Source organism: Pseudonaja textilis, chromosome 12, assembly GCF_049901715.1.
Source record: "Pseudonaja textilis isolate UNSWEBS1 chromosome 12, rPseTex1.2, whole genome shotgun sequence".
Lineage (NCBI taxonomy): Eukaryota > Metazoa > Chordata > Lepidosauria > Squamata > Elapidae > Pseudonaja > Pseudonaja textilis.
This window is the reverse complement of record NC_142001.1, coordinates 17,890,922-17,915,575: the sequence shown is the minus strand read 5'-3', so window position 1 is coordinate 17,915,575 and position 24,654 is coordinate 17,890,922. Positions and strand designations below refer to the sequence as shown.

Genomic DNA, 24,654 nt, shown 5'->3' with positions numbered 1-24,654 from the left:
AAGAACAGTTAAGACAAAAGGGGCAACTCAGGACTAAGTAATCTTGGAGATGATTGGCCCCTCCCATAAGACACAAAGGGACAGGAGCCTTTGCAGGAAGCAACTTTGTTCGTTCTGGTCGGTTGAAACTCCGAAGCTCCGTGTTGACTTTGTTCTCTATTTGGCCTTGTACAATTAATTGGCAATTTAGTCCTTGGCAGCATTTCAAGGGAGGTAAAGGTGGGTGCTTATCAGCCTTATCCCAAAGGACCTTGGCAGACTTCTCTTGGACTATTCATAACGTATTTGGGACTCATTACGGGCTGTGAATGCATATAATTCACAGCCATTGAAATAAAATAAAAGGTTTTTGAGAACAGCATGTGATTGTTACTGTCTCAGGAAGCCTCGGTCAAAACACCAAGGTTGGATACCCCTGGGAGTTGAAGTCCATAAGTCTTAAAAGTGCCCAAAGTTGGACATCCCTGATCTAGACTTAAAAGGGGGGAGAATCTCCCGATGGAAGCATATTGAAAATCGAAGAAAGATTTCTCGTTCCTCCTGGTTGTAACATAGCTTGGAGATTCCTGTAGCTATAACTGCCTGCTGAGTGATTCTCTTTTTTTAACAGATACAGATAATCAGAGTTGGAAAGGGACCTTGTAGGTCAACTAGTCCAACCTCCCTTGCCCAAGCAGGAGACCTTACACCTTTTCTGACAGATGGAAGTCCAATCTCTTCTTGAAAGCCTCCAGGGATAAACCTCCCACAACTTCTGAAGGCAACTTCTGTTCCATTGGTCGATTGTTCTCACTGTCAGACAGTTTCTCCTTATTTCCAGGTTGAATCTCTCCTTGTTCACTTTCCATCCATTGTTCCTTGTCTGGCCTTCATTTGAAAATAGCTTGACCCTTTCCTCTTCTCTGTGGCAGCCCCTCAAATATTGGAAGACTGCTCTCCTGTCTCCCCTGGTCCTTCTCTTCCCTAGACTAGCCAGGCCCAGTTCTGCAACCGTTCATCACATGTTTTAGCCTCCAGCCCCCTAATCATCCTGATTGCTCTTCTCTCTGTCCTTTTTCTAGAGTCTCAGCTTCTCTTTTATAACGTGGTGACCAAAAACGGATTCAGTTTTTGCCCTCCCCATTTTTTTGGTAGAAGTTATGCAAGGCAGGATATGAAGTAGACTGGAGGAAGTGACAAGGTCTACAGTCATAACTTTGTGAAGGCATCTATCATTAACCGTCCCGAAAGCTGTTCTCAACTCTAAACGCTGCCATGTTCCATATGACTTACAACGTCAATGAAAGGCCAAGGGCTGGTAGTTCTGGCAGCTGCTGCAGAGGTCCCACATGTGAGGTTTCTCCTCCAGAGCTTACAGCCCAGATCCACAGTATGTATACCTTGTAAGCATGAGGACTGCGCTCATAAGTCGCTTGTTTTTGCTCAAACTTTGTTTTTTTTCCTCTTGGCTGTGGATTCAGAGAGCTCCGGGCACACTTTGGCAAGTCAAAGCAAGATTCTTAGTGATTGGCAGAATGCAAAGCTTTACAAAGCTTACCTAATTTCATTTTGGGGCATCAACTTTTCCCAGCTACCTAAAAACTGAAGGAAGGTAGGAGAAAATGAACATGGAAGGTTTGTAAAGCAAGGTTAATTATATCTTGGGCTGCTGTAAGGGAGTACTTTTAGGTTTCCCATAATTAATGTATATCAACCCTTTTTTTAAAAACAGCTGGGTCTCTCTGAAGCTAAGTATGATAAGGAAAATGCTGTAACTGTTTTAAAGTGCTACATAAATTATATGAATAGCCGGAGTCTTCTTAAGTATCTCTTTAATGCAATAATCCAATCATCTGAAGAATATTCAGTGAATTATTATTATTTCTTCTTCTTCTTCTTCTTCTTCTTCTTCTTCTTCTTCTTCTTCTTCTTCTTCTTCTTCTTCTTCTTCTTCTTCTTCTTCTTCTTCTTCTTCTTCTTCTTCTCTCTTCTTTCTTCTGATTCTTCTTCTTCTTCTGATTCTTCTTCTTCTTCTTCTTCTTCTTCTTCTTCTTCTTCTTCTTCTTCTTCTTCTTCTTCTTCTTCTTCTTCTTCTTCTTCTTCTCTCTTCTCTCTTCTCTCTTCTCTCTCTCTCTTCTGATTCTTCTTCTGGTTCTTCTTCTTCTGATTCTTCCTCCTCCTCCTCCCATGCTGTCAAGAACACAGGCTGCAATCTCAAACTATCACATAACTCCATATAAGGGGGGGAAATTACTTTAGATTATTTCCAACAGCTAAATCAAGCTACAGTGCTTCATGCTCAAATCTGATCTAATCCCGTTGGCTTTCCAGCTCAGAGTTTTTGAAAGGGAGGAACCCACAATAATTAATTTTTTTGGGGGGGGGGAATAAAACAGGCAGGCTATCTCAGGCCAACCCTTGGAGACCCATTCTTCTATTTATTTATTTTAAAGTCATCTTTGGACGCAGTGAAAAATGTAACGTTTGGTTGTCTTCCAATTCCGAGATCCCCAAACAACTGTGTCTCAGAGGGTTTAAATGCTAAACTAGAATTTGTGTGTGTGAAGATGTCTTCACACACATTTCGTGCTGTCGTGCCTCTTAAGTTTCTCTCCTTTTCGAAACTGTTTTGGGTTGGAGGCCCTTCTACAGAAAGGATCTGTAGTTGGCTAGAGTCTGTTTAGATCACTTAGGGCTGCGTTGTTGTGCTTGGATTAGAAAGTATGTAGATTATTTCAAAAGCCTCTGCCTGTAAGGAATGCCGGATTGTTGATCTGTCTCCCTACGAACTCCATATCCTTTGTTAGTTATGCCCTGCCAGCTTTGGGCCACGTTTCTGTACAAGCATTCAATTGTTTGGAGGAAAAAATTTAATTTCTGCAGGAAAAAAAAAAAAAGAGAGAGAGGGTGGTATGTCCTCTTAAGAGCTGACAGCGTTCCTCCCTGGTGGTAAAGTTCTTTTCCTAAAAAGATGTTCACCAAACAGGAAAGGATCCCGATTTTTCCTACAAATCGCGATCAATAGATACAGATAATCAGAGTTGGAAGGGACCTTGTCGGTCATCTAGTCCAACCCCGCCCCTCCCAAGTGGGAGACCCTACACCATTTCTGACCAATGGAAGTCCAATCTCTTCTTGAAGCCTCCAGTGATGAAGCTCCCACAACTTCTGAAGGCAACTTCTGTTCCAAGGGTTGATTGTTCTCACTGTCAGAAAGTTTCTCCTTATTTCCTGGTTGAATCTCTCCTTGTTCAGTTTCCATCCATTATTTCTTGTCTGGCCTTCAGGGCCTTTGGAAAATAGCTTGACCCCCTCCTCTCTCTGGCAGCCCCTCAAATATTAGAAGACTGCTATCATGTCTCCCATGGTCCTTCTCTTCCCTAGACTGGCCAGGCCCAGTTCCTGCAACCGTTCGTTGTATGTTTTAGTCTCTAGTCCCCTCATTATCTTTGCATTTTTCTAGAGTCTCAACGTCTTTTTATAGTGTGGTGACCAAAACTGGATGCAGTACTCTAGTGTGGTCTTGCTAAGGCTTTATAGAGCAGGTGAAGGTCTCTCTGACCACAAGGATTGTAGTAGTTTGGAACGGAAGAAATATCGAACCTGCGGTAGATGTGAGGAAAACACTCTCACCAATTTGGAAACTTGGTTTCCACAGGGTGCCAAACCATGTTTGGGGATTGGGAAACCATGACACACTGACATGTAAAGCACACACAGCCACATTGTGGCTTGGCCAGTGGGTGAAGAAGGCAAGCTTTGGTTTGGGGGGCATTGGGGTTGAAATCAAGGTTAGCTGTAGTTGAGAAGATCTGCGTTGGGAGCATTTGAGAAGAGGTTGGAACCCGGTTCACCAAAGTTTAACCAAAACTTCTTACCTTTGGTGTAGATCTAACCATCTGTCACCAAAGGTTGCTGTTTCCGCTTGATTTGCCTTTGGAAGTTGGTTTGTTTACATTCTACCTTTATTATTTGTATAAATCAGTTAAGGCAGCAAACACACACAGTATTCCTCCCTCCTCCTATTTTTCTCCACAACAGCCCTGTGAGGACGGTTGTGAGAGGAAGGGACTGGGCCAAAGTCACCCAGCTGGCTTTCATGTCCCAGGACTAGAATTCACGATCTCCTGGTTACTAACCTGGCACCTTAACTACTAAGACCAAACCAAGCTCTCATCATTAAACAAAGATTTGTGGTATGAAGTTCAGAGTTTCCTACCTGCTTAACGAAACCCCTTTTTGTCTTGTGATTACAGGGATCCGTTAAGAGGAAAGTGGCCGATGACGCATCTCCAGCCTCCGGCGCCATGCCCGACGTCCTCTTCCCAAGCGAGAGTAAGCGGCTTTGCCTTGATGACGTCACGCTTTCCATGGGTCCTGGGACCAATTCTGTTTCGTGCCCCGATATGCAAAGTTCTCCCTTTTCCACCAGTCACGGGACTTCCTCTATGCCCGGACATGGGATGCTCCTTGAAAATAACCACATGAATGGGAGCAGGATTGGATCTCCATTTTCCGTCCCACCGAACACGGACGTTGGACCGAAAGGGCCCCTCGGGGGCCATTACGGCGAAAAAGGGAGCAACATTCACGCGGTGGACCAGGAACTTCAAGATTTGTTGGAAGAGTTGACCAAGATGCCGGACCCTTCTCCCAACGAATTGGACCTTGAGAAGATCTTAGGGAGCAAACCTGACGAGCCCATGGGGAACCTGGCCCACCCACCCACCGCCATGAACAGCTCTTCCAAATCTTCTCCGCAGGGCACCCCCTTGGACAACCACCTGCCCAACAAAGATTTTTCTCCTGGATGCAACCCAAGCGGTGAGTCCCCGCAGATGACGCCTTCTTCTGGAGCCAGCTACTCGGTTCCGTCTCAGAACAAGGCTGTCGCTTCGCCCATTTCTTCAACCGCGCCCAACAAGGGCCAAAGCCAGGCCATCCATATGCCCGGGACAAATTGGCACGCCCAACAGTTGAAGCACTTAGCCAGCAAGCAAACGCCAACTTCCAAACCACCAAACTGGCCCACCATCTCATCTCAAGGCCTTTCGCCTCCTTACCGCCAAGGGTCTTCTCCCCACCACCAGCCCTTCAGTCCTCAAAATGTCATGATCTCTGGCATGGCTCCCAACGGCCTTCCGGGAAGCAACATTCAGAGCCCACAAAACCCCCTGCTCTCCAGCATCACGTCCAACAGTAACCCGCCCGGAGGTCTGTCTCCACCTTTTGGGCCAGAGAAGCTCTCCAGTCCGGTCCTCAATCAGCAATCCTTCAGCCCGCCCAATTCCATCATGCCCAACATTTCAGCCAACAGCATTAAAAGTTCTCCCAATGCTGGACCTTCGCCGTACAGGCCGGAGAAGCTTTCTAGCCCGGCTTTGCACCAACAACCTTTCAGCCCTCAAAGCACCTTGATCGCCAACCCAACGCCGACCAGCAACCCAACCAACATGCCAAGTTCCCTCTACAAACCCATGTCGTCCATCCAGTCCAAGAACATGAACGTCATCATGACGCAGTCTTCCAACAGTATCCAACCAGGGTTGGGGAGCGAAGGTCCTGTTGCCCAAGACCAGTTCTCTTTCAGCAACACCAAGCCCCTTTCCCATTTCAGTTCAGAGACCGCCCCTCCCCAGAAGATGTCGCCGATGGCTTCCACCACAGGGCAGCAGTCACTCATGCACTACCTTCAGCAACAAGCTGCAACCTCGCCGCAAACCCAGCAAGTTAACAACAACCAGTTCCTGCAGCAGCAGCTCCGCCAGTTGATGCAGCCATCTCGGATTCAACAGCGGCACGTCCAGCCATCCCCGTTGTCATCACAGGTGCGGCAGGTAAGCCCACAGAGGTGGCTTTTGTCCTTTGTCCACATACCATGGTCCTTACCTGTCACTGTCTTCTCTGATCTCTTCCATCACCATCATTTAACGACCCCAGAATCCCTTGCGGGGTGAGTCTGGGCAACTGAATGGAGCTAGCAGAGTGTTTATGGGCAGGATGCCCTTCCTGTCACCAGAGTGGGGTTTTGTTCAGCAGATATATTCTCATTGTGCCCAGAGAGAGAAATATCTGCCTCTACCTTGGATTGAGCCTTGGCGGCGCAGTGGTTAAGAGTGGTTAAGGGGGGTGGGGGCGACATTGGCTGGAAGGGCGGGGATTTCAATCTTCTTGGGGTCGTCATTGCAATAGATTGAAGAGTTTACAAAGAGCAAATCCCGGCTGGGTTGTTCGCTTTAAAGCCTCGTTTGAATTTCTCTGTGGCCGTTTTTGGATTTTAATTTTGAGGTCGGTCTTATAAGTTGTTTGGGCTCCCTGTCTGTGTCTCTGTGAAAACCCTTTTGAGTGTGGAGAAAAACATAATTCTTTCTCTGTTTGACTGGGCTTCCTCGGTAAACTTGCGTAGGTTGTATTTACCTAGAAGGAAGACTTAAGTTACTGTCTCATCTTCCTTTGGGGAAAGCAGTTAGCATTTTTTTTTTAAAAAAAAAAGGTTTTGAGCAAACTTTCTTTTCCCAGCTTTGTCCAAATCAGAGACGACTTCTTTTTATAGCTAAAAGGTTTGCTCTGGGGGAGAGGGGAAAGGCACCTGGCCAATATCACCTGTTAACGGTGCTCAAGACAAAAATCTGAAGTCAGCAAGCAAATCCTCCTGGTTACAAAGGACTCCGTCGATCCCAAAACTACATAGTAGCTTAGCTTGATGGGCTTGAGATGGTTGGATGGATGAAATAGGATGGACAGATGGGATAAGATGGATGGATGGATGGGATGGGATAGGATGGATGGATGGATGGATGGATGATTGAATGGGATAGGATGGAAGGATGGGTGAGTGGATGAGTGAATGGATGGATGGATGGATGGATGGATGAGTGAATGGATGGATGGATGGGATAAGATGGATGGATGGGATAGGATGGATGGATGGGATAAGATGGGTGAGTGGGTGGGTGAGTGAATGGACAGATGGATGGATGGATGGATGAGTGGATGGATGGATGGATGAGTGAATGGATGGATGGATGGATTGATGGATGGGATAGGATGGGTGGGTAGGGCGAGTGTATGGACAGAAGGATGGGTGGATGAGTGGATGGATGGATGGATAGATGGGATAAGATGGATGGGATAGGATGGAAGGATGAGTGAATGAGTGAATAGACAGAAGGGATGCATGGATGGGTAGGTGAATGGACAAAAGGATGGATGGATGGATGGATGGATGGATGGATGGATGGATGGATACTACACCATGGTCAGTGTTAGCAGCCACATAGATGGGTTATCTGTCCTCAGATGATCCTTCAAATCTTTGAGTAACACAATCATCACCAGTACAACTTCCTTTTCTTCTTTCCTTCCTTCTTTCCTCTTTCCCGGGCATTATAGCCTCCTCCATAGAGTTGGATCTCCCTATATAAGGGGTCCAAAATAAGATAATTTGAACCTGATCCATTTTTTCCCTCAAGGGAGAACTCAGTCCTGGGATCCATTTGTTCACTGCTTTTGCGTGAGACTCATTTCCCAGGTGCAGCCAGGCTGAAGAAAGAAAGGTGGTTTCAACCCTCTGAATTAAAAGATTAATTTAAAGGCATCATCATTATCTGGTCATCTTTTGTGGAAGGATGTTTCTGTTGGCTTTGGAGTTGATGCTCTCCACCCAGAATTGCAGCTAGCTACATAAATGGAAATATAAATAGAAGTTGGACCTCAGAACTGGGAATGTTGATTTAAGAGAGTTTCCTGATTCATGTCATCACCAAGTTATGGTCTGTTTAACTAGGGTTTACTGAAGGCTGGGTCCATATAGAGGGCTAAATCAAGGACTTGTTAAATGCATTAAATATGATTGTCTATGTTTTATTTGTGGTAAAAGGAAGGATATATTTGCTAAATGAAATGTTATATTTAAAAAAAAACTGTTAGGGAATATTTTTGGAAATTGTAGTGGCATAACTGAAAGTCAGAACTGAGATGGAATTGGGAAGGGGAAAATAATGGAATACGTTTTTTAAACAATAAGTTGATGTAAGATAAAGAAAGGAAACTAGAATTTGAATGAGGGTGATTAAGTATATGTGAAAAAGAAATAGCTAAGGTTTAATAACATGTTATTGGATGTAAAAGGAAGATAATTGAATATACGGATTGATATGCAAATAAGATCCTGAAATATTGAAAACTAAATAATGAGAATTTTGGAAATAATAAATTTAGGTAGGAATATGAGAAGTATATAAGTTTATTAAAGTTAATATATATTAAATACTATTCTAATTGCTTTAAAATGTAAAACACCCAGGTGTCATATTGTTCACATATTCATTATGTATGGAAAAATTTAAAAAAAAACTTCATATATATAAAAAGGGCAGTAGCTCTTTTGAATTCTATATAGTGCAGTGCTGGTGTGGTGTGAGGCGGGTTCGGTTCAATGTGTGGAGGGTGAATGGTGTGTGTTTGTGCTTATTTCATGGTTGTGATGTGCACTGAAGATGGTGTTGGATTGCGTTGTACGAGGTGCAAGGATAATAAAGTAAACTAAACTAAACTAAAAGAGAGCTAAATCGAAGCAACCACGTGGCAGTTTAGTGCTATGTGAATCCAGTTGCCGTTGGGGGTGAGATCCTAGGAAAATATTCAACCTGGCTTTCCATGAAGGGCATAGGGTGCCAACCTACAGGGATTATTGTGTATCCTGAGATTAAAACCTGACTTTTGGGGCCCCATAACAGTGTGGGCACTCACTGACCTGCCAGCTGTAGTTGCAAAAGCCCCAACTGATGTAGGAACGAGCAGCTGCTGAGCTGTTTCTGCCTTGTGCGGTGATCCTCCTTTCTGTAGGGATCTGGTTACACCCTCGATAATAAAAGCAAAGGATCTCTGGAGGCGAATTCACTCCTGGAATCTTGCTGGCAAGCAAAGGATTTGAGCAGAGAGCCAACTGCTGGGGAAAAGACTGTGAGAACAGCTTGGGTGTTGGGTGTAGGGCAAATAAATGCCTGCATTGCCCATTCATCAGAATTGAGCGAGTGAAGAGAAGGACCAGGGGAGACAGGAGAGCAGTCTTCCAATATTGGAGGGGCTGCCACAGAGAGGAGGAAGCGGGGTCAAGCTATTTTCCAAGGCACCTGAAGGCCAGACAAGGAATAATAGATGGAAACTGAACAAGGAGAGATTCATCTTGGAAATAAGGAGGAATTTTCTGACAGTGAGGACAATCAACCCATGGAACAGAAGTTGCTTTCAGAAATTGTGGGAGCTTCATTGCTGGAAGCTTTCAAGAAGAGACTGGACTGCCATGGGTCAGAAATAGGGTAGGGTCTTCTGCTTGGGCAAGGGGGGTTGGACTAGATGACCTACAAGGTTCCTTCCAACTCTGTTAATCTGTTAAAGATATAAACGAGTGAGCTGGAAGGGACCTTGGAGGTCTTCTAGTCCAACCCACTGCTTAAGCAGGAAACCCAATACAATGTGAGACAAGTGGCTGTCCAGTCTCTTCCTTGACTTAAGTCCAATCACTTGACTACAGAAGGTACGATGGAAAAAAGGGACCTAGAACCCAGTTCCAATGTTCCAATATGCCCTCCATAGTCATGTGACTGCATTATGGAGACTCCACAACCATTTACATTTACGGCCATTTTTGCAGCATCTGTGATCACGGGACCACAGACATTTTGTACATTTGATGATGTTTTCACCAAAAACAAGTGTTTATTCCTGGTTGTCAGCAAAAATATCCCATCACGAACAACCTAGTATTGACTTAACTTACTGACCATAATGGGCAGGCTCCATTACGATTGTAAGTCAGGGACTGCCTGCATTGAGAGAATGAAACATCAGGGATTAATGATTTTTTTTAACCATCTCTCTGAACCCCAAAAGTGCTTTTTTTTTTTTTTCAAGAGGCAACTGGATTTTCTGGATTTTTTCTCTGAGGACATTTTGCTTCTCATCCAAGAAGCTTCTTCAACTCTGAGAGCAGAAGAAGCTTTTGAGAGAAGCTGAGGAAGCTTCTGGGATGAGAAGTAAAACCTCTTCAGAGCAAAAACACAAAGTCCACTTATCTCTTGGGGAAAAAAAAGGACATTTGGGACAACCATGACCTGGATGATTTGAGAATCTCCATAGACCTTTTCCTCTGAATGCATTTGGCCAGGTGGGGAATTCTGGGAGTTGAAGTCCTCAGGTATTAAAATTGCCAAGGGTGGACACCCCTGCTGTAGAAGAAAAAAAGGAGGAAATTCAAGGGGGCTGAAGGCTGGAGGATTGATGACGCCTTCTGTTGGGAAATAAAGATTCCATTTATTTCCTTTTCTCAATTTCCTCTCTTTATCCTGGTACTAAGAGGACAGGTGCGGGGATCTTTTCTTAGAACAATAAAAGCTCCAGTCTATTGTGATGATAAATACGAGCACTGAGAATATTCACATTTTTCAAATCAGTTCAGTAAACTTGTAGATGCCTGGCTGGTGTTATTTTTATTTTTTTGTGCAACTAGGGAGGACTTATAACATTAATTATGTCACTAATGACAGGCCTGCTTTTATATCGCTGCTTAAGCCATCTCTGAATAACAAGCCAGTAAAGGATCAGGGCAATTCTTTTAAAGAGCTTTAATGAATTTATTACAAACTGGGCATTCCAAGGAGGATCCCTAAAGCAAACTATAGAGAGATAAGTAGATTATCGCCATTCTTGGTGGTGCTAACAAGTTTTTCTTCCAACAATTCTCTTTTCTTGCGAGGGAAGATTGGAAACATCTGTTGATTAATTGCAGAATGCGGGAAATCATCCAATTATTCATATGTCCATACGAGTTTTTATTAATTTTTAAGAAAAGGAGAGGCTTTTTCCTTAAGGGAACTTCCTAATTTAATCAAAAGAGTCCATCCAAACTATCCGATTTTGCTCCATTTTCATAACGTTCAGCAGGTTTGAAATCTTCTTCTTACCTGGTTTGGCAATGAGCAAGAAAGCGTCAACCATTTCTCTTATTATTGGCAAGAAACCTGTAGGTTCGTGTCCACAAAATGATTAAGAGTCAAGCTTGGGATGAAAGGGGCCTTTACCTGTAGCTTAAACACCCTTGAAAATACCTGTGATATGAATTCATTTGGTTAACTAGCAAGGAATTTCTTCAGATGTTGTATCAAATGTCTTCCCGGCTGGGTTTTATCTTAAACTGCTGTCATTTTACAAGTCTTTGAAAACGATCAAAGACATTTCTCCAATGTGGTACTTTATGAAATGCATTGAAGTAGAGATGTGGACAGGAAGGCAGAAGATAGAAATAGGATATGTAGCTTTGCACAGCCTGAGAAGTTCAAAAGTGATCGGAGACTACCATCGAATTTACACAGAACCAGGGCCAACTTGCCATGGGGCAATTTAGCAATTCAGTTTTAACGATTGGAAACAAATAAACATCATTTATTTTAACGTTTGTCATGCACCTTTCATTCTGTCCCTCCTTTTGCATCCTTTCTTTCTTTAAAAATGGAAAAACCTTTATTAAACATTGAAAAACATCAAATGCAAAATACAATACAACTCATTAAGGCAAAAAAAAACACCGTAAACGTTACAAACCATTTTGACGGTGCTTACATATCAGTTATTGTTCCCACGCATATTTCATATCCCTGGTTGTTCTCATACATTATCCTTCTTGTACTATTCATTCCTTATTTCCTCGCTTATTTCTGTCGTTTATCCATTTGTACCAGTTTTCCCAAACTGTGAAATACTTTGAGTCTTCCTTTGCTTTTAATTTTAGAGTAAGTCGGTCCATTTCAGCGCAATCGTAGATCCTTTCTTTAATGATTCTATTCCACCATGTCTTTGATGTTAGGGTTACTCTTGTCCTACTACTAGTTGGCTGTGGTGAGTTGGCTGCAGTGAATGGTCATAGACCCCGAATTGTAGGCTGTGGATATTAAATACCAGGAAAAGTTTGTGTTCTGACCTAGGCTTTCCAAAAGCACAAAGCTGGCTCCTCGTCCACACAAAAACGCTTTTATTTAGTTTAAAGTGAATTCCTCTCCAGCAAAGTCCTGGCGAACAGTCTTTCAAGAGATTGCACAGCTACAGACCTTTATCAGGCTGGCAGAGTTGCCAGGCCGATATCTTCCAAACGCCACTCTGTAGAAGACAATACTTGGCAAGAAGTCAGGAACAGACCTTCACCCTAATGAATTGAATTAATTGTCTCCTGTAAATACCACTCCCCTTTTGCTTCTCTTTATTTCCTATGGGAGGGGCCATTCACCGTCCACCTGAGCCTTTACTCCCAAGTCAACCCTTGTTCCTTAGCTGTTCCCTTCTTCTGGCAGCTCTGTGCATGCGCACACTGGGAACAGGCTCCAGCTGTTCTTCTTCCCCACTGATCTCCGACTTCAAAGGCAGCTGATAACTGTCAGACGGCCCTGGCCCCATCTCTGCCTCCAATGCAGAGCACTGGTCAGAGCCTTCCCCAGCCTCCAGGACTGGCCCACGTTCCTCCCCAACCTCACTGTCCGAGTCTGCGCCGTTGGCTGGCCACAACAGCTTGCAGGTTTCTTACATGGATGCTGGACTAGACTGCTTGATCTTCAGGGATGTCCATAAGTCAAAAAAAAAGATTGGGATGAGGGCCACAATGCTACGGTTGAAGCTTGGCCTGGTGTATGCAACATGTATTAGAAACAACAATAACAACGGAAAGAGCTTCAATCACAACTTTGTAATCCTCGTCCTGGTTTTCTTGACCCTGCTTTGCAGAGCCCCCTGATCTGCTTTGATGCCAAAAGGTCGCCCCAGCTTGTGGCACAAGGTTGATTGTACTCATTGACAGGTACAGTTCAAGGTACAAGGTACAAGGTTGATTGTACCCATTGAAACAATCTCTCACAAGGTCTTGAGGATGCTGGGTGTGTGGCTGCTAGCATGAAGAGGGACTGATCGAAAGCATCAAAGGTGATTGTGAGACGCTTGGATGAAGAGGCCTCTTTCGTTCCAGACAGTAAACCTCATCGTGGTTTAAAAACAATAACAATCCTGAGAATGCTTTCAGTTCCCATTTACTGGGTCACTTCAGTGGATCAAAAACTCAAGAGGGGGAAAACAGTGGCCCTGATACAGGATATGAGGAGCAGAAAAAATAAGCAAGAACGTCCTTCTTAGAGTCCCCAAATCCCTTCGCCAGGTAAACCCAAGGCTGTGAGTTTGCAGAAGCTCAGAATAACAAGAGCTGGGAGGGTCCTTGGAGGTCTTCTAGCCTAACCCCTTGTTCAGATAGGAGATCCTATACCGCTCCAAACAAACGGTTGTCCCAATTTCTTCTTAAAACGTCCAGGGATAGAGCACCCACAACTTCTGAAGGCAAGACATCATGATGATTCATCATCCTCCCGGTCAGGAAATTTCTCCTTTAAGTTCTAGGTTTGCTTCTCTCCTCGATTAGTTGTGTCCTACAAGCTCTCTAGGTTGGGCCCATTCCACGTGTTAGACTTAGCACGCTGAGGCTCACAGGTGTACATTCTGGATTAGTGGAGTCACTCAAAGCAAGAATGTGGTTTAGTAATTTCCACGTTACAGGTTTGGCCTCTCTAATTAGGAGCAAGGAATTCATCCCCAACAATGAATCAGGCCCTTTTGAAAAAAAAAAAGGAATTTCAGTCCTCTGGATGACTCGAGAGGTTCTGTACCTTTTAACCCCCTGGCCATCCTTCGCCAGGGGAGGTCCCCACAAGCCAGCAGGAAAAAGGTGCAAACCTAAGTTTAAATTTGGAGAAGATAGGAAGAGCAATGGGAGGATTCAGCTTCTTACTCAATCGGTTGCTTTCCAGGGAAAGTTTCCCCGTTGAAACATAAAATGAATATTCCAAGTGCTCCGTCAATTTCTAGCATTCGTTCTCAGCCAAAGGTAGCAGTTATGCTCCTTCTATTGCCATACACTTTCCCCAATTTTGTACGGCTGTATACAGGACAAAAGTGTCCTCAGTTGTGTGGACTTGGTCTTTCAAGGTCTTTCCATGCTGGTTGTAGGTTTGTGAAATTGACCTTCCAACATTCTAGACTCTTCTTAGAATTGAGACTCTAGATTCTAGCTCTCTAGGCAACTTTCCTACGTTCTGGGCCTGTGATGCTAAACGTAATGTGAAAAATATTAGATTCTCCATCCAACTTCCCAAGGGTGAAGCTCTCTACAGGGCCTCCATACGGCTTGGAGGAGATGGGAGTTGTAGTCTGTCAGAACCAGAAAGGATCAGATCAAGATGAAGGAGTTCAGCCTGAATGGAGCTCGAATGAGTGTTGAATGAGGAGAAAGGATCCATGATCCAGACCTTCTCATGACCCACGATCGGAATAACTCGGGATGTGATATCTTTGTGGTCTTTTCTGAAAGAGCAGTGGAGGGTTATCTTCAGTGAGTTTTAGAATAACAGTATGACAGAGTTGGGAATGGTCCTTGGAGGTCTTCTAGTTCAGGAGTCTCCAGCCTTAGCAACTTTAAGACTTGTGGACTTCAAGTCCCAGAATTCTAGGAGTTGAAGTCCATAAGTCTTAAAAGTTGCTAAGGTTGGAGAGCCCTGTTCTAGTCCAACCCTTTGCCCTGGCACGAGACCCAAGACCATTTCAGACAAATGGCTTCCGGTCTCTTCTCAAAAGCCTCCAGTGATGGGGCACCCACAACTTCTGGGGACAGATTGTTCCACTGGTGAGGAAATGTCTCCTTAGTTCTAGCTTGCTTCTCTCCTTGATTAGCTTCCATCCATTGTTTCTTGTCCTGCTTTGGAGAATAGCTTGACTCCCTCTTCTTTGGGGCAGCCCCCGAGATATTGGAAGGCTGCTCTCATGTCACCCCTGGTCCTTCTTTTTATCAAAGTAGACATAACCCAATTCCAGCAACCCTTCTTTATATGTTTTAGTCTCCAGTCTCCTAATCGTCTTCATTGCTCTTCTCTGCACGCCAGTGGTGGGATTCAATTTTTTTTACTACTGGTTCTGTGGGTGTGGCTTGTTGGGCATGGCAGAGGAAGGATACTGCCAAATCCCCCTTCCTTCCCCACCCCACTGACCTGCTTTCCAGCTCCGTTCTCCTGTGCAGGGCAACCAAAGAAGACCCAGCCAATCAGCTGAGACTCGGGAGGCGGAGAATAGATGGGGGGCGGCAGGGCCAATCAGAGGCGATATTTGCAGGTGCTCCAAACTATTCCAAATTTCCGCTACTTGGTTCTCCACAACTGGTCAGAGCCTGCTGAATACCCACCTCTGCTGCGTGCTTTCCAGAGCCTCCACCTCTTTCCAACTGGCCCCTTCTCTTTTACGCAAGCGTTATTTTTGCAAATGTGAGTCAGGTCGGCCTTGTTTGTCTCCCACTGAAGTCTTCTTCATCCTGGAGCGTGGCAAGTATTTACAGAGGGGAAAAAGAATGTGGACAATAGCCAGGAAGAAGAAAGAACAATCAGGCAGAAAGTGGGATTTTGTAGGAGGTCCAGGGACAGCCTTGAGTGTGGGGGGAGGAGCAGGCGCTGGAGGGTAGACTGTGGGCAGGGGGGGGTAGTGGAGAGATGTGGGTTGCACTGGGCTGGTGCGTGCTTTACGTGTCTTTTATTTTAGAGACGTCGAGGTTGCGTTCCAAAAACTAAACCTTCTTGGACCAGCCTGTGTTTTCATTCCAGCCACTCCTATCTTAGATCTTGTCTGTAGCTCAACCAGACAGTTCGTCAAAAACGCCTCTTCCCTGGGAGAATGAGGAGATCGGATCGGATCTAGTCTCTCTTTATCTGAAGCCCAAAGCCTTGATTGTTAAACATTGACAAGTATCGATACAGGGTGGGGTGTGTTTCATGTTGTAGGAAACTGGGGCTCTGAAGGATATACCTGGAGCAGGAAGGTATTTAAAAGGCCTACGGTGATTGATCGAAGAAGAGAAAATGGTTTGCAAAGAACCTAGGAGGAGAAGCAGGACGTTTTATTTATGTTTTATTTATTTTATTTTGTCAAGCGATTATAAGATAACAGGTATAAGTATAAACATAGTTATGAATACATCAGATGGGTACATGTAAGAAAAATAAAAAGAAACAATAGGACAGGGACGGTAGGCATGTTGATACGCTTATGCACACCCCCTACAGACCTCTTAGGAAAGGGGTGAGGTCAACAGTAGACAGTCTGAGGTTAAAGTTTTTGGGGTTTGGGGAAGAAACCACAGAGGCAGGTAGAGTATTCCAGACATTGACCCCTCGGTTGCTGAAGTCGTATTTCCTGCAATCGAGTTTGGTGCGATTAACCCTGAGTTTGTATCTATTGTGTGCTCTTGTGTTGTTATGGTTGAAGCTGAAGTATTCATTGACAGGTAGGACATTGCAATGTATGATTTTATATACTAAGATTGGACCGAAGGCAGCGTAGTTCTAGGTTTTCTAGGTCTGGAATTTCAAGTCTGGTGGCATAAGGGATTCTGCAATGAGTAGAGGACCTGCTAGACAACTACTATGATCCCTGGAATGTTGTTGTTGTTAGTTGTGAAGTCATGTCCAACCCATCATGATCCCATGGACTACGTTCCTCCAGGCCTTCCTGTCCTCTGCCATCTTCTGGAGTCCATTTAAGGTCATGGTGACCTCTTCAGTGACTCCATCCAGCCACCTCCTTCTCTGCTGTCCCCTTCTTCTTTTGTTTTCAATTTTTCCCAGCATTTGGCTCTTCTCCAGGGAGTCCTTCCTTCTCATGAGGTGGCCTTCCTTCTGATGAGGTGGCCAAAGTCTGAGTTCAATCTTCAGGATCTGGCCTTCTAAAGAGCAGTCAGGGTGGATCTCCTCTAGGACCGACTGGTTGGATGGCCTTGCAGTCCAAGGGGCTTGCAGGAGTCTTCTCCAGCCCCAGAGTTCAAAGGCCTCCATTCTTTGGTGCTCAGCCTTCCTTACGGTCCAACTTTCACAGCCATGCATTGCAACTGGGAAAACCACAGCCTTGACTCTACGCACTTTGGTTGGCAGGGGAATGTCTCTGCTTTTTAGTTATGCTGTCTAGATTTGCCTGGAATGTTAATAAGGGCCAACCAATAACTTCTCTTCTAGGACCTGCTGTGCTCAGTGCCTCTTTCTCTTTGAATTCATTTGCATTCTTTCCATTTTTTTAAAAAAGAAAAAGAAAGGGAAGTTAGGAAAGTACTATCTTCAAACAAAGTCTCTGTTTCCAAGAATGCCTCTGCCCCCACCCCCAGAGGAGGGAGAGAAGGAGGAAGAGGGGAAGAAAGAGAAGCAGAGATGAAAGATAGCTTCTTGGAGGCCCAGAGCAAGTGGTGAGGAGCAAGCTCACCGCTATGGGTATTTTGAGGCAGGCCAAGCTTGTAATGTAAGGATGTCCCTAACATGCCCTCAAAATTTCAGAAGAAGCCGTGAAATAGTGTGTAGATGACTTCAAGAATCCTTCTTGAATGCAGGGTGTTGACACGAATCCCTCTGGAGCCTAGAATGCTGGTTGCAAGTTCTTTTTTTTGTCCACATTCCACTAGACTGATTTCATTGTGTAAAGAACAAGTAGAAGTTGTGTTGAAGGGGTTAAACTGTTGCTCGTACCTTCACTGGTCAATGAGATTCGACACATCTTAAGTTGGTTTTCTTAACCTTTGTAGGCTATTCTTAACCTTTGTAGGCTATCTCCAAACTATGACCTGTGGACTTTAAGACTCGTGGCCTTCAACTTCCCACGGCTGGCTGGGGAATTCTGGGAGTTGAAGTCCCCGAGAAAGTTGCAAAGTTTGGAGAGAGCCTTCTTCTGAAATCTAGGCAGAAAGATTGAAGGAACTGGGTGTATTTTGTCTTGAAAAAAGACAGCTATAGGGGAGGATAAGGGACCAGCTCTTCAAATACCCCCTAAAAGGTGAAGACCAATTTCCTTTTCACCCCCACACATGCAGAGAAACATTCCAAGAAAACAAGTTCTGATTGAACCCTTCCTGAGAGTGTAAGAGCAAGTCAACAATGGAACCAGAAACCATTCTTCTCTAGATGTTCCCGGTAGAAGATGGATGGTCCTTTGGATCACAGGATCTGGTAGCTTAAATAACCCCTTCCATGGGAGCAGTCTTCTTTTTTACTTCCTCTTTTACCACTTCAAGGGTCCAGGGAGATACACAATTCTGGATCTTGCTCTTCTGGTGGCCTCAACCCTTCTTAGTTGAGGTGGCTGTAGGGTTTCTTTGAGGTTGTCTCTCTTTACCCCCTTCCATGGGACACAAGGCGTTATATTTATGTAACTTCTGCGTGGTGGTTTTATTTTAGCAAAATGTGATCAAAGCTCTCACTTTTTTCCTGACCGTGTCCCAAAGCGGGACGTGACTCTTACCGAGTCCAAGAAGGTACTTTGCTCCAACAAGATGAGGACCTTTAAGTTCCTTCTCCAGAATACAAAGGAGAGAAAAATTTCTCCTCCTCCATCCGGAGCAGCTGACAACAGGGACAACTCTCAGTGCACACAAATATACACACACACACATTTCCCTGACACTCTTCTCCCTCTCAACAACGCACCCAGCCGCCTCCCTTCTTTCCCTCCACCCCACCCTAAGGTCCCTGCCGTCTGCAGCAGCTGTCTTATCCACCTTAATGCCAGGCAAGTTCTGGCGAGGAAAATCCCAACTTTGCTCTTGCCTGGAGGCACTAATGGGGCTGATGTGGGCTTATCAAGGTGAGGTTCAACTTAGACAAGAGGAAAGTCGGTAATTACACGGTGAGGAATGCTGCCTATTTCAAAGCGGGTTAACAAGTCATAAAAGGTAAAAAGGTAGACTTCAGAAGAGGGCTCTCTCCAAACTTTGCAACTTTCTCGTGGACTTCAACTCCCAGAATTCCCCAGCCAGCCATGGGAAGTTGAAGTCCACGAGTCTTAAAGGTTCCCCTCACACATATGTGCTAGACGTTTCCAGCTCTAGGGGGCGGTGCTCATCTCCGTTACAAAGCCGAAGAGCCAGCGCTGTCCGAAGACGTCTCCGTGGTCATGTGGTTGGCATGACTAAACATCCGAAGGTGCATGGAACGCTGTTACCTTCCCACCAAAGTGGTCCTTATTTTTCTACTTGCATTTTTTACAAGCTTTCCAACTGCTAGGTTGGCAGAAGCTGGGACAAGGAATGGGAGCTCACTCCATTCCGCAGTGCTAGGGATTCGAACCCCCGAACTGCCGACCTTTCTGATCAACAAGCTCAGCATCTTAGCCACTGTGTCACCTAATAACAAGTCATGCCTCCTCCTGCTGAACCTGGGTGGGTGGAGGGGAGCACTAAGCAACCAGGGGGAAAACTCCACGGGGCTGTGACCTGGGAACATCTTGTGGGTCCTTCTCTGGAGCTGTGAGTCTGCGGGTTTTGAAAAATTCCTCTTTGTCCAAAGCTAGCAGCAAGCAAGGGAGGGAAACCCAACCTTTGGAAGGTCTCAAAGCTTCTTGGTAGCAATAGGACTGTTGCTGAAGTTCAGCCTTGGGCTCAAGGGTCTTCAAACCTGGCAAGTTTAAGACTGGTGGGCTTCAACTCCCAGAATTCCTGAGTTAACATGACTGGAGGAGGAATTCTGGGAATTGAAGCCCACCAGTCTTCAAGCGGTCAAGTTTGAAGAGCTCTGCTTTGGCTGATTGAAACAAAGCCTGGACGCTCTTTAGATAAGGGAGACCCAGGAATGGAAGATGTTGGGTGAGGAAGGTGTCAAGGAAGTTTGAGGCAGCTTGACCCGGTTGCAGATGCAAAGAATTTGCATCAGGAGGGTCATTTCTGCCCCAGAGAGGAGGAAGGGGTCAAGATATTTTCCAAAGCCCCCGAAGGCCAGACGAGGAATAATGGATGGAAACTGATCCAGGAGAGATTCAACCTAGAAACAAGGAGGAATTTTCTGACAGTGAGAACCATCAACCCATGGAACAGAAGTTGCCCTCGGAAGTTGTGGGAGCTTCATCACTTGAGACTTTCAAGAAAAGACTGGACTGCCATCGGTCAGAAATGGTGTAGGGTCTCCTGCTTGGGCAAGAGGTTGGACTAGATAGACCGGTTGGATGGCCTTGCAGTCCAAGGGACTCGCAGGCGTCTCCTCCTCCAGCCCCAGAGTTCAAAGGCCTCCATTCTTTGGCGCTCAGCCTTCCTTACGGTCCAACTTTCACAGCCATACATTGCAACTGGGAAAACCACAGCCTCGACTCTACACACTTTGGTTGGCAGGGGGATGCCTCTGCTTTTGAGCGTGCTGTCTAGATTGGCCATAGCTTTCCTCCCCAGGAGCAAGCGTCTTATCCCAAGAAATAAATGTGCCTCCTTTTCTAATGCTGATTAACCAGATGTCCTCCTTTCCCCCCCACCTTCCATCATAAATTCATCAGGGCCGGGAGAGGTTTCCCCCCCACACACACACACACACATCCCTGCTCATGTGCTTTGCTGAAGCACAGGGTGCCCTCTTTCACACGTCTTGCCACACTGCTGTTGGTTATAATCTGACTGCCCTGGCCAGAGTCCCTCCACCACAACGACAGCAACAACAACTACCAAAAGTTTACAACTGCCCTGATTACGGCTTTTATTGACCGAACGGTGCACAAATTGGGTTGCAGCAGCCTTTAGAATCAGGAATCAAATCCCGGGAAGCGTTAGCCGGAGCTTAAGATCAGGGCTCCCATTTCCGAGTTGTGTAACGATGGAAGCGGAAAAACAAAAACAATCAAAATTGGGAGAAGGCATTTGTGTGTGTGTGTGAGTGAGTGAGTGAGTGAGTGAGTGAGTGAGTGAGAGTGGGGGGAGGTTGTTTCTTGCAACCTTACTTGGGCGTGTGTGTATGTAAGTATGTATGTATGTATGTATGTATGTATGCATGTATGTACAAATAACATGCTAGGATGTTCAATTTTCTAGGGTAGCTTCTTGAAAAAACTTTCTAAGGAAAATGAACTGAGTTTCTCTCTCTCTCTCTCTCTTTCTCTCTCTCTCTCTCTCTGTTTTTCTCTGTTTCTCCCTGTCTCTCTCTCTCTCTCTGCCTCTCTCTCTGTCTCTGTCTGTCTCTGTTTCGCTCTCTCTATGTTTCTCTCTGTGTCTCTTGCTCTTTTTGTCTCTGTCTTTCTCTCTCTTTCTGTCTTTCTCTTTCTCTCTCTGTCTATCTCTCTGTGTGTCTTTTTCTCTCTGTCTTTTTCTCTGTCTCTCTCTTTCTGTCTTTATCTCTCTCTCTGTCTCTCTCTCTCTCTCTCTCTCTTTGTCTGGGCATTTGGGAGAAATTTTTGTGTGTGGGTGGGGGGAAAACAAAGCCACATTTGTTAGCAGGAACTGGCATTGTTTCTCTGAATGGGGAGCGAAGACTGAATTCCCTTCACTGAGTTCCTTCTACATCTGCAGCTCTGGAAACAGATGATTCACAGTTTGACTGCTAATACAAGGGGGGGCAGCAGAGCCCCCATGAATAAACAGCCCTGTTCAGTCTCCGGGGTTAAAAAAGAAAAAGAAAAAAAAAGAAAAGACAAGCACTCTGCCTAAGTGTGTGTTGCTCACGCTGCAGTTTTAGCCGATGCTAAAATTGAGAGCACGAAATAAAAACACCAGGCTCTCTTGGTGTTGCACCTCCGGCATTTTTCTTAAATAATGTCCAATCAGGAGGAAGATCAATTAGCCAGTTGTTGAGCATTAAACTTAGATGCAAAATACGGTATTTTCCAAAGTAGCAAAACACTACTTCTTCCTCTTTTGGATGTCCTTCCAAGCAACGTTGATTTTTTTTTTTTTAATTTCCTCCTCTTCCCCTTCCCAGAAAATAAATAAATGCCTTTTCGGTATTCCTTCCAGTCTGCAAATGCTCTTGTTCAGATATGAAAACATTCATGGGACAATTGCATATTAATGGAGAGCTCGTTTCCCCCAAGAGGGATCTTATCTCCCCATGTTTTGTTACTCACACTACTTTCAGAAATAGCTACGATCAAAGCAGAAGAGATGCCTAACTTGCCCGTTGATTCAATTCTTTTAGAGTTCCCGGCAAGCTCATTTAGAGCACCAATTCAACAGTTTCTGCTTATTTTTCTGCATTTTGGCAAACTTGGAGCTATCAGGCAGAAAGCTACTTCAGGGGGTAACTTTCTACAGATTTTTAGATTAGATTAGATTCAACTTTATTGTCATTGCTCATGAACACAGGCAACGAAATGCAGTTAGCATCTAACCAGAAGTGCAAAAGAGCAATGAAGTATAAATATATATACATACAGATATACAAAATGTATAACTATATATGGATATACAGAATATCTATGAATATACGGAATATATGTCGATGGAAGGAATATATACGACTGTACAGAGTGTTTGTGAACATGTTGAATATAAGTATAATGCACAGAGCGTTTGTACAAGATGCATTACTTCCAAAGTCTAGGATGAACAGGTATATCTGTCGGGATTTATTTTTGTCCCAAACTAGCAATCGCCTTGAAAATCAGATTTATTCCTGCAGCTGGGAAAGAGAAGCAGGTTGTGTGTCTGGAATCCAAGGCCCAACAGAGGGGAAAAGAGTTTAGCCAGGGGTCTTCTTACAAGGCATTTGCATTTGAGGGTTGTAGCTTCATTTGGGCTTTTCATCTACCTTCCTCTCTTTCTCGATAACTTCTTTTCTACCACCCCTGAATATATTGCAATCTTTGGGGGCAGAGAAATTGCCCTGAGTTGAAATATAGGAGAGTGCTAAAGTAGAAAACTCATTTTTACCTTCTGAATGAAAGGGAGGGGGAGGCGAAGTCTTAGAAAGTCTGCAAAGTCCTTTGTTCAGAAAACAATGGCCCCCGTTGGTCCATTCAGTGGGTTTTAATGTCTGTTTTAGTTAGGGATTTACTGCCCTGTTTTGTGCAGTATTCGTGCGTGCCAAGGATTATTGATTTTCATTGAAGTGAGCAGGACTGGACAGCTAAAGTATGTCGGATTTTATACCCTTTTTTTATGGACTGCGTCGACTGGGATATATTCTGTATATCCTCAGACTGATCTCTAAGCCTCAAAAAACTCTGAGACGGGCTCCCATCGAGAAGCCACCAATAAATCCCAATTTTAAGGGGGGAAACGCTTAAATTACACGGAGGGGAAATATTACCTCTGTCTTTAATTGATTTCGGGTGGATGGGTTGGATTTTTTTAAAATCAAATTTAGGGTTTCTGCCTCCCCAGTCAAACTAAATCATGGCTACCTATTTTAGCTAAGCGTGGCCCTTGTCTACGGGTGATGTGTTAATTTTGCTTGGGCGTTATTGTTTATTTTGTGTTTTTGATCTTCATGTTCGTGCCCTGCCCAGACACTGTTTGGATGGGGGCAGATCAGAAATACTGCAAAACAAACAAGCACAACACACACACACACACACACACACACACCATGCACAGATACAGAGACACAGAAATATTGCAAAACAAGCGAAAGCTCATACATAGATTTAGATGCACACAACAAACACAAAGAAACACGTGCATACGATCAGTTTGCAAAAGAAGCTAAAGCACACATGTAGATATCCACACAACCAAAATACTTGCAAAACAGACACACGCACACACAAACACACAACTTCTGTTCATTAAACACTCGCCACTGAAAAGCGGAGCTCCTCCTCCTGTTTCCTGGGCACTTTTAGTGGCGCTAAAGAGATGATAATGATGATTTTAAAAAGAGGAACTGAACTTCCCACTTCAACCTCTACTCCCAACCTACAAGCAGGTGAAAACCGTATCTTAGTTGGCCTGAGCCAGCCTCATCTGTTCTGGCCAGATTTGTGCGGGCAGTGGAGGCCTGAAAAGGGACCTTCAACATTCCCAAGGCCTTGACTTTAATATACTTTATCATTGATAATGATCACATAGTAATAGCAATATTAGCTTATCCATACTAGTAAACCTTCATTATATGAATTAATCATTCTCTTAAACTCTTTAAGTTTCTAACTTCTGTTTCGGTTAACTAACCATTGGTAAAATAAGTCCCATGTTAAAAAGTGCTCTGTTTCTTCCTTCTCCTTTATTTTGAGTGTTAATCTATCCATCTCTGCGCATTCTAATATTTTTCAGTATTATTATTACAATTTCATCTGTAGGGATCTCTTCATTTTTCCACTGTTGTGCAAGGACAGTTCTCTCTGCTCTGCGGTTTCTTAGCTCTTTTTGCTTCATTAAACTGAATGAACAGGGGAGTCAAACAGAAATATATAGTTGAATTGTGGGGGTCGAACAAAAATACATATTCGATTAGCATTCTTCACCTCTCTGCTCAACACGGTTAGAATAAAAAAAGAAGAGAATGGCATGTGGTCAGGTTGGCAGCTTACCAGGGGTCAGGTTCAACAAGGAAGCAGCATCTCCTTGTTCCTGGGACAGCATAGGATTCTTGTCTGTTTCTCCAGTTGGTTTGTTCATCTCTCTAACCTAGTTTGGGGCTAGGTCAGGAAACGATGCCTTGGTAAGACCACACTTACAATATTGCATCCAGTTTTGGTTCTCGTGTTAGAGAAGAAAAGTTGAGATTTTAGAAAGAGTACAGAGAAGAGCCACAAAGATAACCAGGGGATTGGAGGCTGAAACATACAAAGAACGGTTGCAGGAATTGGGTACGTCTAGTTTCATGAAAAGAAGGACCAAGGCTGACATGATAGCAGTCTTCCAATATCTGCCATAAA

At 44.4% G+C, this 24,654-nt stretch overlaps 1 protein-coding gene across 1 annotated transcript in view; it reads left to right on the top strand.

Moving 5' to 3' along the window:
• The window catches only part of MAMLD1 (mastermind like domain containing 1), a 107,380-nt gene that overhangs the window by 58,360 nt on the left and 24,366 nt on the right, over positions 1 to 24,654 (top strand). Inside the window, 1 exon segment of the mRNA XM_087941168.1 lies at positions 4,236 to 5,816. Within this exon segment, the coding sequence (XP_087797294.1) occupies positions 4,236 to 5,816 (1,581 nt within the window).